The 15,520-nt window shown below is 46.8% G+C and overlaps 1 protein-coding gene across 8 annotated transcripts in view; it reads right to left on the reverse strand.

Moving 5' to 3' along the window:
- The window catches only part of FUBP3 (far upstream element binding protein 3), a 58,169-nt gene extending 43,358 nt beyond the window's left edge, over nt 1-14,811 (reverse strand). For 2 of the 8 annotated variants that reach the window (XM_035112982.2, XM_035112981.2), the window contains exons 1-2: nt 14,613-14,733; nt 803-908 (exon numbers count right to left, since the gene is read on the reverse strand). In XM_035112982.2, the coding sequence (XP_034968873.1) occupies nt 803-905 (103 nt within the window). In that variant the 5' untranslated portion in view covers nt 906-908; nt 14,613-14,733. Of the gene's footprint in view, nt 1-802; nt 909-14,246; nt 14,364-14,385; nt 14,530-14,612 lie in introns of those variants that run through there. The other 6 variants (XM_035112979.2, XM_035112977.2, XM_060270198.1 and 3 more) reach the window with 4 other exon arrangements.
- Nucleotides 14,812-15,520: the final 709 nt, after the last annotated feature.

Consider the following 15,520-nt stretch of genomic DNA (forward strand, 5'->3'; position numbering starts at 1 on the left):
TTTACACTGAGTTTAAAAGTATTCTGCAAACATTTTCCAATCTTCTTTAAAATCAGTCTCTTTCTTATCTCTAATTTTACATGTCAAAACTTGCCAATTCTACATATTCTATCCATTTCAGCTGCCAATCTCCTTTGGTAGGTACCACCTCATCACACCCTTTTTGTGTGTATAAGATGCTACCATTCCGTAAAGAAATAGATTGATCTGTTTTGGAGTGGGGGGGATATCTGCTCCAGTTATCCCTAGTAAAAAAGCTTCCGGTCTTTTGGGGAAAGTTATCATAAATTCTAACTCATTATAAATCATCCTTAGGTACTTTGCATATTCACCACATGTGGCAAAATGAACCATCTTTATACAGGGATGTCCAACAGGTCAATTGGGATTGACTGGTCGATCCCCGGGAGGTTCTGGTCGATCGCTGTTGATCATGGGCTCCTTTTCCTTTGCTTTTACCTAACAGCAGCCGCCTCCGCCCTCCATTTTCACATGGAACGGAAGTCGGAGTTTTTGCTGTGAGGCAGATTGCTTCCATAGCTATATTTGCTGAAACCCCCAAAAAGGGACATTCTCTCCTAAAAAAAAAGCTCAGCAACTTAGACCCAAGGGGTAGATCACTGTTTCCTTTGAGTAGATCGCAGTCTCTTGGGAGTTGGACGTCCCTGTTCTACTACAATGCTATTCTATTAATTTGCGATAAGCACTCTGGCAGTGGACATCATGCCACCAAACCCCTCCCCAAAATATTATGAGTAATAGCAAGTATCAAAAGGCAAAACAGAAGAAAACAGAGACTTACTTCCATCATCCAGGGGCCGTTTTACTCCGTAACCGTACACTGAAGGGTCCACAAGCGGTGTGGAATTATTCAAGTGAGGGATCTCACCAATTTTAGCAGCCATTTGCTGTAGAGAAAGAAATAAGAAGTTTGGAACAACACGAGCAAACTAGTTTACTTCTTATGTGGCTGAAACAGCAAGAAACAGCTTTTACAGCAATATATATATATTGCGGGGTGGCGTGGGGAATCAAAATTTCATCGTGCTAGAGTGTGACCAAAAGACACACGATGCAGCATGAGTGAGAGACGGAATCCAAGGCTATGCAGATGGCGGCAGGTTTATAAAGGCAGGAGAAGGAACTGATTAGTTAATGGACTGAGCCAACCAGAGCACAGTACGGATTACCTGGGACCTTGGTGGGTTTGCTCCCATAGATGACGCAGATACCGCCAACAAAGACATAACAAGTTGCACCCCTCCAGGGCCACTGCAACATCATACTCTCCCGCTGCTCGTGCCCATTTTCCTGACTAAATTAATTAGAGGTGCCTGTTCCAAGATTCTGTTAACAGTTGAGCAACAGGCTGAAAGCAACACCCACAGAGATGCTTTAGGAGCACATAGGACCATGGTCTGGCTCACAACTCAGCCATGATCAGCTGGAGGTCTCCTCCACATGGGAGGTGTACAAGTCACAACTGTGGTGGGGTATACAGGGAGTGTCCACCCAGAGGGTATGGTGCAGCAGTGAGGGGCTATGGGAGCAACATGACACAGTTTCACTTATGTTTCAAAGGGCAACTAGTGCAAAGGAACAATGCCATTTTGGTGGCTCAGCCAGAGGGAACCAACCCCACACTGGCAACCAAGAAACTGAATTGATGTCACATGCCGAAAAAAATACTAGGAAGCCCAGCTAGTCTCAACCAGAGACTCCCCAGGCACCTTGGCTACACCAAGGGGTGGCTAACACGGCACCTGCAGGCACCAGTGTGCCTGTCACTATCTCCAATGGCACCCATTAACAATTTCAGTAAATACCCCCTCAAAAATCCAAAATGCATTTAAGACTTTTTGCTCTCCTTGCTCAGTTCCTGTTTGCACTGACTCAGCCTATCAAACATTAATGTCATACCCTACCCACCCACAGCTGTCATTCTCCCAATGTGGAAACCCATACATGCTGCTCTCTCACCCCAGAACAGCCACAACACATCATGTGTCAGGATCAAGCTAATAGCTGACAAATCCTGAGCATCTTCTAATACCAGAACACACGGGGTGGGGTACTAAGAACTCTCCCTCTCTATATAAAATAGTAACAGGGCTAAACACATTTTTACAAATGCAGTATTAAAATAGAAGACTTATTGGAGGTGTCAGGAACACAAAAGAGACTTGCTTATGATGTTCTTAAAAAAAAGGTAAAGGACCCCTGATAGTTAAGTCCAGTCACAAACAACTCTGGGGTTGCAGCGCTCATCTCGCTTTACTGGCCGAGGGAGCCAGCGTTTGTCTGCAGACAGTTTTTCTGGGTCATGTGGCCAGCATGACTAAGCCACTTTTGGCAAAACTAGAGCAGCACACGGAAACACCTTTTACCTTCCCGCTGGAGCGGTACCTATTTATCTACTTGCACTTTGGCGTGCTTTCGAACTGCTAGGTTGGCAGAAGCTGGGACCGAGCAAGTGGAGCTCACCCCGTCGCCGGCAAGCCCTAGGCTCAGTGGTTTAGACCACAGCACCACCCGCGTCCCTTACGATGTTCTACAAGCACATAAAAACAGAAGCCACCTTATCACACCAGGCAACCCTGAGAACTGCAAAGCTGTTGCTGAGACATCTCTTTTTCCACTTTAATTTGTCCCCCCCCCTTTTAAAGTATGGTAGTAATGAGAAACCTGCGACCCCTGGGATGTTACGGGGAATCCAACTCCCATCAGCCCCTGCAGCTAGCATGGCCAATGGTCAGGGATGGTGAAAAGTGGAGTCCAGCAACATTTGATCCCTGATCTAGCTTGCAGCATCATTCCCTACTGCTCGCAAGAGATCGAAGAAGCCCTCTTATTTAGAAGATGCAATCCTCATGAGAGAAGAGGTGACCTCTTCTTAGATCAGGGAACTGTGTGGCCTTCCAGACCATGTTGGGACTCCAATTCCCATCTGCCCCAGACAGCATAGCCCAGCCCAAGCCCCAATACCTCTCCAGCTCACACAACCCAGAGGGGCATTAGGGCTTCCTTAAAACTGCTCAGCTGGGGGAGGCAAGCCTCCCGTTCCCCAGCTGAGCAAGCCCCCATATCACTCTGACTCAAGCAAGCTGGTGGGACAAGGGGCTTCTTCAAAGGCTTAGGCAGGCAGAGCCTGAGAAGTGCTTGCTGTGGCTGGGAAATATATCATCCAAAACCGATGTTAAGTCCATTTTAGTCACTCTTTAATGACCCCTTGCACACTCTTTGAATACAAGTGACAACCATTTTAGGTCCGTCCAAATGATGTATGATCACTAGCGCACAGGTCCTTTTGGACATGGAAGAGGGAAGCATGTAGTGGAATGGGGGGAGGGGCAAAACACATTTATGCGAGATCTGCCAATACATGTGGGGGCCAGGAACAGAACCCCCATGTGAAATGGTTGTTGCCTATAGAAACGTACATACCGGTATAACCTTTCCTGACTTCTCAAACTATGGTTTACACTGTCTGCTTCCCACTGTGTTAAGGCTGTGTTAAGGCTCACATTAAACCACAAGGTATCTGAAGAAGTGTGCATGCACACGAAAGCTTATACCAAGAACAAACTTAGTTGGTCTCTAAGGTGCTACCGGACAATTTTTTAAAACGTCAAACCAACATGGCTACCTACCTGAATTAAACTACAGTTCCCTGTTATAGCTGGAGAACTCTGGCTTAGCATTGGTTTATGAATGAGACAGATAAAACCAGTATCTCCTGTCCTATTACAGAATCATAGAACTGTAGAGTTGGAAGGCACCCCAAAGGTCATCATCCAATTCCTTGCAATGCAGGAATCTCAACTACCCTGGTTAGATGAGATTAAACCACACCTCCCCACTTGCAAACTGCCCTTGCAGTGAGAATAGAATAGAGACACAAAGGGAGTGAGGAGTGAGCAGCACAGCCATGATACATCAGTAGTAGCAGGGAAAAGAGCTTACATAGACAGAGACAGACCCATAAAATTGCTGCCCCAAACATCTGCCTTAAAGTACATTCCTCTAGGAAGAACCCCAACCTTCTGATCCACCCACAAAAAAGTCCATACCAACAACATACAACCTACATTCGAAATCAGCAAGAGCAGCATCGTTCAGGCTTCCTAAGAAACAAGAGTTATGTCAGCTAACTCAATTATCTGAGACTTGTGATGTCCAGGATAAAGGGGGGTGCGGGGGAGAAAAAGACTAGAAGTTCATGAGTGCCTGTCACAATAGAGGACGGCTGTCACAATGGAATTGTCACAAAGGAATGAGCTGTGGGGTCTCCCAAGGATCTGCTCTGGGACCTGTGCTATTAAACCGGGTTCAAAAATAGTGTCAGAAACTCAAGATATATAAGCTGGGCGCCAAATGGCTCCTTAAACCAAGGTTAGTTGCCAAAACAAAACATCTAGTTGCCATTTATGGGCAAGATGGCTCTAAAGTCTTCTTTTTCATAGACTGACTGTGACTGATCAGTTAAACATCTGGCTAGTTCTGATGACAACCCTGGGCTAGGTTAAGAACTTTGAGAACTTAAAGAAGAAAAGTCATTTTATCCAGGGACAGTCCACATATATATTGGTCTATTCCTACCTCTTTTTCTTAATGGCAACATGGACCATTCATAATATAAGAATATTCTTCACAACTGAGAGCAAAGTAATGGGGTGGGGTAAGTGCAGACAAGCTACTTTTAGTCCAGCATCCTGTCTTCACAGTGTCCAGCCCAGGTGCCCATGGGGAACCAGCAAGCAGTTCAAGCACAAGAGTTCTCTTCTTTGGTTTCCAGCAACTGGTATTCAGAAGTACTGCTGCCTCCAATGGTGGCAGCACAGCATAATCATTGCAGCTACCGGTAATAGCCATCAATAGCCCTCTCCTCCATGAATTTGTCTAATGAATTTGTCTAATGAAAACAGTGTTGTTGTTTTATTAAAAAAACAGGATGGTGAAAACTCAACCAGACTATGAAGCACTCTAAAGGACCTCTCTGAACTAGATGAACAGGTGTCAAAAATAACAGATTTTAAGTAAGAGTAAAGTAATGCATACCAAGCAGTAGTAAATCCCTAACTCAACTTACACACTGATGGGGGTCTGAACTGAGAGTAGTTGACCATGGAAAAGGATTTGGAGTCATGGTGAATAATACCACCATTATCATTATTTAAATAATTTATAGAAGAAATACTTCTGAAATTCATTTCAAAAAGAAATGCCAAAGCGCTTCAATAAATAGTTCAAGGAAATCAAAGTTTGCATGTTGGTATTTGGCAAGATCACCACTACGATTATTACACAGACTCTCAGAATCACTTATTAATGAAACATTTTTGGCAAGCCTAGTGGATACTAGGGGACTCAAACCCATACCTCATCCACCACCTATCTGCACATTGTGGGTTGAGCCTGAGAAACCCTGGTTTTCCCATAGCCAAAGATGAAGGAGTTGAAACCCAAGTTTCTCAAGCCACCTCCCACAGATTATGTGGCCTCCTCAGCTACAATGCAGGTCACTGATAGAGGTCAAGTATGTATGTGCAACATACCAGTTCAAAAGCACAAACCTGCTGTCAGAATAGAAAGCAGTTTTATGGCCCAACAAGATTCTAAGGCAACTCCATACATCTTTTCACATACCCTCTAGAGCAGCAGCCTCCAACTTTTACAGACGTGGGACCCACCTTTAACCCAACCACAATGCTCAAGGCCGCTTGCAATATGAATCATTTACATGATTGCAAACATAACAGAAGTAGCCATAAACAAGAAATAAAACACATCAAAGGGTACACAACAAAACTGAACAAATTCCCACATAATTCATTTTAAGATCTAAAAATAAAGATACAATAAATAATATCAATGACAACAACAACACCCCACTAAACAATACCCCAAGATTCTGTTCACCTCCCAGGTCAGATGGGGAAAGTCTTGCAAGGTAGGGAGCAGGTCTTCCAGACCTCAAAGCTAAACATGTTTGGAGACCCATTCCTTTTTTTCTACCATAGATGCACTGTGTTAGGGCTGCTGATCCAGCCCACCTTAGATCAGTCCACGAGTCTTTTTTGGATGGAAGGAGGGTCTCAACACATCAGCTGAAGAACAGTGCTCTAGAGAGCATGGGTAGGCAAACTAAGGCCCAGGGGCCAGATCCGGCCCAATCGCCTTCTAAATCCGACCTGCGGACGGTCCAGGAATGAGTGGAATGTGTCCTTTATTTAAAATGCATCTCTGGGTTATTTGCGGGGCCTGCCTGGTGTTTTTACATGAGTAGAATGTGTGCTTTTATTTAAAATGTACCTCTGGGCTATTTGTGGGGCACAGGAATTCGTTCATTTCTCCCCCCAAAATATAGTCCAGCCCACGACATGGTCTAAGGGCGGTGGACTGGCCCACAGCTGAAAAAGGTTGCTGACCCCTGCTCTAGAGTCCACAAGGGTCCTTTCAACCAAAAAAGTTATTTAACACACATACTATGTGGTATCAGCCAGGCATTACATAGAAGCTGACACGTCCCAAGAAGGGCAAAAAGTAGCAGGAAAAAATAAAAAAGTTCAGATTTCAGGGATGCAGGGGGTTGGATTAAATGAGCTTTTGGGTCCCCCTTCCAACCCTACAATTCTATGAGGTTTATCCTCAGTTATACTGCCACAGAGCTTGGGGGCATATTTGCAGTTACAGAACACTACTAGTCCTCCAGCATTTATCATAATGTCATCCACTGTAGACAGTGCACTCACCCAAATCCCCCTTTCACCCTCTCTACTTTCAAGAAGATCATTAAGAGGCCTTAAGGAGTTCCCAGATTGCTGCCCCCTCCGCAATGGATAACAGAGGGCAAGGCACAAGAACTTCAATCTCTGCTGATTTCCACTTTCTGTCTTCCCATCTTTCATTTTCCTTTCCAAAACACCAGACCAGACCAGATCTCTTGAGAAAGATTCTAGACTGGTTTGTGCCCCACAAGCAGTTATGATTATGAAGCCAATATGTCTTCTGGCAACTAACAGATATTTGGTGGCACAACTATTCACAGGCCAGAGCAGAAATTGGGAGCTCCCCAGTTTTCTACAACTCTCATCATCCAACCCTAATTGAACATGCTGGCTGAGGCTGATGGGCTGCAGATTCCCCTTCCCTAGCCTAGAGTCTATTTCCTCAAGGTGTGTGAAGTATTACAGTCAATTAACAATGATATTATGTACAGCACCCTCCCCCCCCAACACCCAAAAATAGAGATTACTGGGAATTGTAATGTAAGCCAGGTAGAATGCAGCTCTACCATTCTCAAGCAAACAGAAAGATCTGTTGAAACATACATGTATGGCAGAGATATAAAGCAGAGCCTTTTGTGAGGTAGCACAAAAGCAATATAAATCTGCTCTATGGGAGAGAGGCCCGGCACCTTATGCTCTTTCTTAAGTAAGGTAAAGGTAAAGGGACCCCTGACCATTAGGTCCAGTCATGACCGACTCTGGGGTTGCGGCGCTCATCTCGCATTATTGGCCGAGGGAGCCGGCGTATAGCTTCCAGGTCATGTGGCCAGCATGACAAAGCCGCTTCTGGCAAACCAGAGCAGCACATGGAAACACCGTTTACCTTCCCGCTATAGCGGTTCCTATTTATCTACTTGCATTTTGATGTGCTTTCGAACTGCTAGGTTGGCAGGAGCTGGGACCAAGCAACGGGAGCTCACCCCGTCACAGGGATTCGAACCACCGACCTTCTGATCAGCAAGCCCTAGGCTCAGTGGTTTAACCCACAGCGCCACCTGGGCCCCTCTTAAGTATGGAGGGCCAAAAGTTGAACGGGTGCTAAATACAGTACTGTACTGGTCAACACATCAACTGGTGGTGGTGGCTTAAGAGTTTGGCATAGGGTTGTCATGGCATAGCACATGGGGGGGAGTTTAACCCTTTCCTGCCCTGCCCACAGTCCCAACCAGAATATGTCAATGGAAAATAAGGCAAATTTATTTCAGGAACTGTTTGGGCTCTATTGAGAATCTGATCACACCCACAGCATACATTTAAAGCACAATAAACCACAAAACTGGTCCCAAAGAATTTTGAAAACTGTAGTTTGTTAAAGGTAATGGAACGTGTAGAACTGTGAGGAGTATAGTTCCCAGGATTCTTGGCTGTGTGTGCTTTAAATATATGAGGTGTATGAAGCCTGACTGAGAGAACTGCAGTCCACAAAAGCTTATACCACAACAAATCTGTCTTTTAAGATGCCACAGGAATCTGAGCTGCCACAGATGCTGGACATCTCCTAGTTCTGACCCCTATCATCTGACCCCTACTCTCTCCATTTCTCTCCAGGAGCCCCCCCCCCCAAAAGAACCCAAGAATCTCTGACAAACACATCCCACTCACCCCCTGAAGGGATAAAACCAAATGAAAACAGTGAACAGAAAGACAAAATTGCCAGCATCTTAATTCCATTACACAAATCTGTGTGCTGAGGCCCAACTCAGGAATACTGCTTACAGTTCCAGATGCTGTATCTCAAGGAGGATACAGCACAGCTGGAAAAGACATAGAAAAGGACAACTCTTCTATGAGGAAAGGCTACAATGAGATTATTGAGAATGTTTGTCTTAAAAAGTATATGCGTAATGTGCAGGGAGAGGGGAGATACCTCCACTGTCAGAGGCAGTAAACCTCTGAATACCAGTTGTGAGGAATGGCAAGTGGTGTTTGAGTATTGTTGCACTCGGGTCTTGCTTATGAGCTTCCCAAAGGCAGCTGCTTGACCATGGTGAGAATAGGATGCTCAACTAGATGTCACTCTGCCGTAACATAGGTTTAGACTCACAGGGGGTGGGGAGCTAGCAATAGCTACTTGCCATCTTGGTTGTATGGCAGGGGCAGCAAAACTGTGGCCCTCCAGATGTTCTTGGATTCCAACTCCTATTAGCTCTAGAGAGCATGGCAAATGGTCGCAGTGATGGGATCATAGTCCAACAATATATGCGACCCAAAAATTGAAGAAGGCTGGCTAAGGGGGTGGAAGGTACACCACATGGTTTACAATAACAAAGGCCCTGCGAGGGCATGATTTCCCATTGATTACCCCACCCACCCATTCCCTAGGGAGCTACCTCACTGTGTCCTAATGGTAGGGCCAGCTCCAGGGTCAATGCTCACACATTCCTAACTCAAGAATTCAACTCAGCCACCTCTGCTGTATGTTACCTCCAAGTTCAGGAGAGGTACTGTACCAGCTTGCTAAGAAGCAACATCAAGGATACTACTGCCTTCATACAGTATATTTCTTTGCTTCCCAGAGACATCTTGGGAAGATATCTAAAGAGCAAAGCATCTGCCTTGCATGCAGAAGGCCCCTGGTTCAATTTGCAGCAGCATCTCCAGGTGGAGCTGGAGACAGAATCCTGTCCAAAACTCTACAGAACTGCTACCAATCAGTGTAGACAAGACTAAATGGACCACTGGTCTGACTTTGTATCAACCAGCTTTCTATGATCCCAGGAAGGGCTCTGGCTCTGTTGCAGAGCATCCACCTTGCATGCAGAACATCCCAGATTCAATTCCTGGCATCTCCAGGTAGGGCTGCAGCTTTCTACGTTACTGCCCACTGTGAGAAAACAGGCTGCTGCTCTTGTGTCCTTGATCCTGCAAGGCTCAGTTTTTACTAAGCCCTCCTAGGAACAGAACATTCATGTCCAAAGGCAGTCCACCTGGCAGGTGGATGTGGCAATAGCAGAAAAGGGTTGCTGTTTTCACCCCCAGGTTATAGGGCTCCCCAAGATGCTTTGGTCTTACTGGTTTGGGTGGAGGGGAAAATAGAATGCCTGTTGATTCTATGTCCAGCAGGACTCTTTTAGAAGTTCCTGTAAAAACAAACAAAAAACCAAGAGAGACATCTACTTCCTCAACTGGACGTTTACATCTGGCTGCAGAGCAAAAGCAGAGGAGCCCAGCAAGGCAATCCCCCCGTTTCTGCATAGAGACCAGCAGTCTTTGGTTCCCTCTCAACCGTCACCCAGTGGCAGCTTGAAACTGTTATATTCCCACCCACCACCCATTCTTCTTTCCTCTTGCATCATGTATTTTCGATAGCAAGCCTGTGAGGGTAGAGGCTGTCTTACTACTGACCTTTGTTAAGTTGCTCTGTGAGGCTGCCCCCCCACACACACACAATGGAACAGGGTAAAGAAAACTCTCTAAATAAAATAGATGAAAACATCAGCGGCATAATAAAACTTTCAGTTTTATTCAACAAAGCCCTTTTGGTTGTATTAACCATAACAAATGTTATGTTAACTGTCCAGAGGCAGTGTACCTTACAAAAAGCAACTGCTGGAGAGGGCCATTGCCCCTTATCTTGCCTGGGGTGGGGCTCCCAAACAGGGCAATGTGGTGGTGCTATGAAAATTATTATTATTTATTAAATTTGTATACCCGCAGGTCGCAGGGCGGTTCACGTAATAAAATCACAATATAAAATCACAAAATACATAATCAAAAGAAAAGCAAGAACAACCCAATAATACCCCAACACATTTTAAAAGGGCATTGAATATCATATTGGCCACTGTCATGAAAACCATGACACTGCCCAATATAGACATTTTGGGACCAAGCAAGCAAAGCTCCATGACAGCTTTTTTTTAGCTACAACAAGCAAAGACTTCATGCCCACAGGCAGTCTACCTTTGGAGAACAGTTGCTGAAGGAGGGAAACGGGTAGAGAGGGAAGCCACGTAAGGGAGAAGGGCCGATTTTTTTTGGGGGGGGGGCTTCCCAAAAAGCACCTGAGCTTGAAAAAGAGGCTGCTGGGCTAGTCCTCCATGTCAGAGGCAGTCTATCAGCAGCGCGGCGGTGGGGGGGGGGGAAGCTGGAGGTGAGGACATGCAAAAGAGAAGGAACACTGCTTCAATTCCTGCATTGCCGAGAGCTGGAGTATATGACCTTTGGGGTTACTCCCAACTCTACAATTCTATGACTCTATGAAACATCCTGCTTTGGGAGGGGGCTTCCAAAGTGGAATCTGAGTTGGGAAACATGGGGGGGGGGTAGTGTTAGAAACTCAAATACGTAGGATAATTGCCAAATGGCACCTTAAACCTAGGTTATGGTCACCACAACAGAATATCTAATGGAAAATCTAATGGCAGTGGAATTTAGTACAGTAGTAGTAGTATTCATTTCATTTCTATACTGCTTTATATTTTAATGAAAAAATCTTTAATGAAAAAGTCATTTACAACACATTAAAACATCAAACAAAACAATCCAGAATACAACAAATTCAAGTTTCAAGGAAGATATTTCAGAGCCTTCTCTAAGTGACATTTTGCTTTCCCCATATTTATTTATCTACTCATAGCCGCCCCAAGGCAGAAGTACTCTACCATGTCGGACTAGGACCTGAGAGATGATCAGAGTTTAAATCCCCACTAAGTCATGATGCTCACTGGGTGACCTTGGGCCAGTCACAGCCTCTTAACCTACCTCATAGGATTGCTGTAGGGATTATATTGGGGGGGGGGGTGAACCACGAAGAACAAAGTGGGATATAAATGCAATAAATAAGCTCTTCCGCTTACCTGCTTAAGAAAGCTGGAGCGGCCTGTCAGATGGAGATGTCAGTTACCAACCTGACATCCAATGATTTCCACATGGTCACAATTGGACCTGCACCAGTTGCAAAATGCACATGGCGAATTTCTAACATGGGTATGTGTGGCCAACATTAATTATACTCAGGGTTAGACCCACTGAAAATTATTTGGCATGAGTAGCTTGACTGATTTCAATGAGTCTGCTTTGAGTATTATTATCAATAAATTGTAGTTAAGCTTACTACCAATCCTTCACCAGCAGGTCCCAGATTTGGTTCAAACAATTTAAAAATCAGAATTAATAACAATTAAATTGTAAACAATATTACAATCACAGTAATGGGGTGATCACCCAAAGGCCACTTAGGCAGCCTACAACATCCTAGGCCAAAGAGACCCACAGCTGGGCTCTTCTTGGATTCTTAACTTGAAAACCTGGAGAGCTGCAGGTAGTCTGTGTAGAAAATACAGTGGTACCTCTACTTACGAATTTAATGCGTTCCGAACACACATTTGTAAGTCAAAAAAAAAACTGTAAGTCGAATCCCATAGGAATGCAATGGGAGAAAACATTCGTAAGTCGAAGCAACCCTATCTAAAAATTCGTAAGTAGAAAAAATCCTATCTAAACCGCATCCAAGATGGCGGATGGAGCTCCATTTGTAAGTAGAAAAATTTGTAAGTAGAGTTATTCGTAAGTAGATGTACCACTGTACTGTGCTAGATAAACTGCAAAAGTCTGACTCAGTACAAGGCAGCTCCCCATTTAATTCAAAACCCTGAGGACTGGAACCTTGCTGTAACTTTAGGGGAAGGGCCCCTAAAGTTCATCATCAAAGCACGTGCTTTAAAGGTCCCAGGTTCAATCCTCAAGACATCTCCAAGTAGGACTGAGAAACACTCCCTTCCCAACACCCTGGGGAACTGCTGCCAGTCACTGTAGCTAGACCAAGGGTCCATGGCTCAGTGACAAGAGTATGCATGCACAAGACTCCAGGCTCAACCAAAGCAGCATCTCCAGGTAGGGCTGGGAACTCTCCCCTGCCTGAGGCATTACTGAGTTAAGACAGATCACAATACAAGGCATATCTTCCTGTGTTCCTAGTTTTAAAACCATGACCCTACTCCTATGCAGTTTGGTCACAAACCGAAAAGGCTTCTCCACACCTGACACACAGCATTAATATATGTCACCCTTTCCCACACTGGTCTCCCATCTCGCAAAAGGAAGCACGACAGGTGGCCTCTGCCTTCTCCCATATGCCTCGTCCAGGCCTGCCCCAGACCAGCCTTCTGACCTTGATGGACCAACAGTCTGATTCAGTATAAGGCAGCTCTGTAAGTCCCTCTTCAAATCAGCTTTTATTTCAGAACCATAAGGACTGGAATCTTAGTTCATTTTGGGATAAGGCTGCAGCACAGTGTTTGAACATACAGTATGTTTAAAAGCAGGCATCCCCAAACTGCGGCCCTCCAGATGTTTTGGCCTACAACTCCCATGATCCCTAGCTAACAGGACCAGTGGTCAGGGATGATGGGAATTGTAGTCCAAAACATCTGGAGGGCTGAAGTTTGGGTATGCCTGTTTAAAAGTCCCAGGTTCAATTCCCTGCAGCATCTCCAGGTAGGGCTTGGAACTGCTCCCTGTCTGAAACCCTGGAGAGCCACCCCCTGTCAGTGCAGACAATCCTATCCAATACTACCCTAATAATCTTACTGTAAGGCAGCTTCCTATGTTCCTATATTATGGGGAATGGTTGTAAATCGGTTGCATGCAGAAGGCCCCAGGTTCAATCTTCAGGAGCATCTCCAGCCACACCTGGGAAAAGACCACCTGCCAGAAACTGCTGAAAGCTGCTGCCTATCAGTGTAGACCAAGATAAACAGACTCCAATGTTCCAACTCAGGAAGTTACCTTATGCCTCATTGTGTACCATGGGGGAAAATGTTTCCCCACACCTGACACACATCCTTTCCCACAATGGCTTCCCTTCTCCCAGGAGGAGGTGTGATGGGCCCACCTTCCATATGCCTACTCCTCCTCCTGGCCTGGCTTAGCCTACCCCAGCCCAGCCCACTGAGCTAAACAGGACAATGTTCTTACTTGGTAGAAGACAGCTTCCTCATGCCCCCACTTCTCATCCCTTTATTCAGAACCACAAGGACTAGAATCTTGCTTTCCTCTTTAAGAGAAAGAACTGTGGCTTGGTGTCTCCAAGTCCATTCCCCCATGCCCACATCTCCAGGTGGGGTTGCGAAAGGTCCCTGCCTCAAAGCCCCGAAGAGCCACAGCCTGCCAGTGTAGGCAACGCCGAGCTAGAGGGCCCCCGGCAGTCTGCCTCCTTTGGGAAAAGAGGCCACAGTTCAGTGTCAAGAACGTTTCCTTTACAAAGGACCGGCGAGTCCCCCCCCCCAACACACACACACACCAATCCGCCTGAAACGCTGGACAGCCTCTGCCTGCCAGTGCAGGCAACACTGAGTTAGATCCACGCCAGAGAGCTCGGGAAGTTGCCTCGCGTGCCACGCTATGGCCCCTGGATGGGTTGCAGTTCGGGGCAGACCCCTGGAAAGGACCAAAAACGCCTCCCCGCGCCGGCCTCCCTTCCTCCCACACACCCCAGGAGGAGGCCCGAGGGGCTACCTTTCCCCACTTCTCCATATGCTGCCTCCTCCTGCTGCCAAGGCCGAGGCGCGCGGGGTGGCGAGGTGAGGCGAGGGGCCGGGCCGGGCCCTCCTCGCCGTCTGCCATGCGGCCTTCGCCCCCACCCACCCGATCTTACCTGGCGGACGCGGTGCAGCGCGTCGACGAAGCCCTCGCTCTTCCCCGCCCCCGCGGGTGCCGCGCTCGGCCCCAGAGCCAGCTCCGCCATGACGCGCGCGCCGCCGCCGCCTCGGCCCAGGCCTCCTCCCGCTGCCGCCGCCGCCTCGACCTCCTCCTTCCTCCTGGGCCTCCTCCTCCCTCCTGGGCCTCCCCCCGCCCGGCCGCTCTTGCTGGCCGCTCACTCACTCAGCCTCTCCTCCGTCCAGCGCCCGGGGGCTCAATCTCGCTTCGCCTTCCTCTCCCTCCCCCCCTTCTCCCTCTCCCTCTTTCTCTCTCCGCCTGGGGACCCGTACCCGGAAAGGGAAATCCCGCCCCTCGCTTCCGCCCGATACAGGAAGTAGAAGGAGGGAGGGGCAGCCAGGGAGAGGAGCGACAGGCCGGGAAAGAGGCGCGGCGCTAGCAGAGCGAACCTCTGCTTCCGGGGGAGGCAGGCGGGAGGAGGAGAGGACACGTGACCAGGGCGGGCTCCGCGTGGCTTGTCAGGAAGGGCCCAGATAGGAGGAGCCTAGGAGAGGAAGGGGAAGGGAGGAGACGGGAGGGGGAGGAGCCTTAGAGAGGATCCTTCCCCCTCCTTTATACTTCACATTACTATGCATATGTATTTGCGGTACTCAAAAGCACACCCACTGTGGGCTTGTTGTTTTTTAATCTAGTTTTAACGTTGACCACGTTTCTGTTTGCATGATCCAGGGCAGCTGCAGGACTCAGGCCTGTTGCAGCGCTTTCAGTCATCTTTTATATTTATATGATGATAATGATGGTGGTGTATTCAACCTACAGAACTCAAACTTTGGAATGACATCATTTGTATACTGTAATTTAAATAATAATATTTATGCCAGCTGAGCTGCAGGGCTCAGACTTGTTGCAGCTTTTGTATTAACATTTTATATTCAGGTAATTTAAACAACAAGAAGAACAATATTGTTGCATGCTGCCCAAGTCACTGAGCTGTGCAAAATTCCAAGGGTTCCAGGTGCTTATGCCATGTTCGGTTTCCTTGGAAGCAGGGATGGTGGATACTAGTGTTTTTAGGATATATGGGTAAATTTACACAAATTTACCCTGGTCTACCAAGGTTCAACACTGTAGCC

This window comes from Zootoca vivipara, chromosome Z (assembly GCF_963506605.1).
Source record: "Zootoca vivipara chromosome Z, rZooViv1.1, whole genome shotgun sequence".
NCBI classification, from domain to species: domain Eukaryota; kingdom Metazoa; phylum Chordata; class Lepidosauria; order Squamata; family Lacertidae; genus Zootoca; species Zootoca vivipara.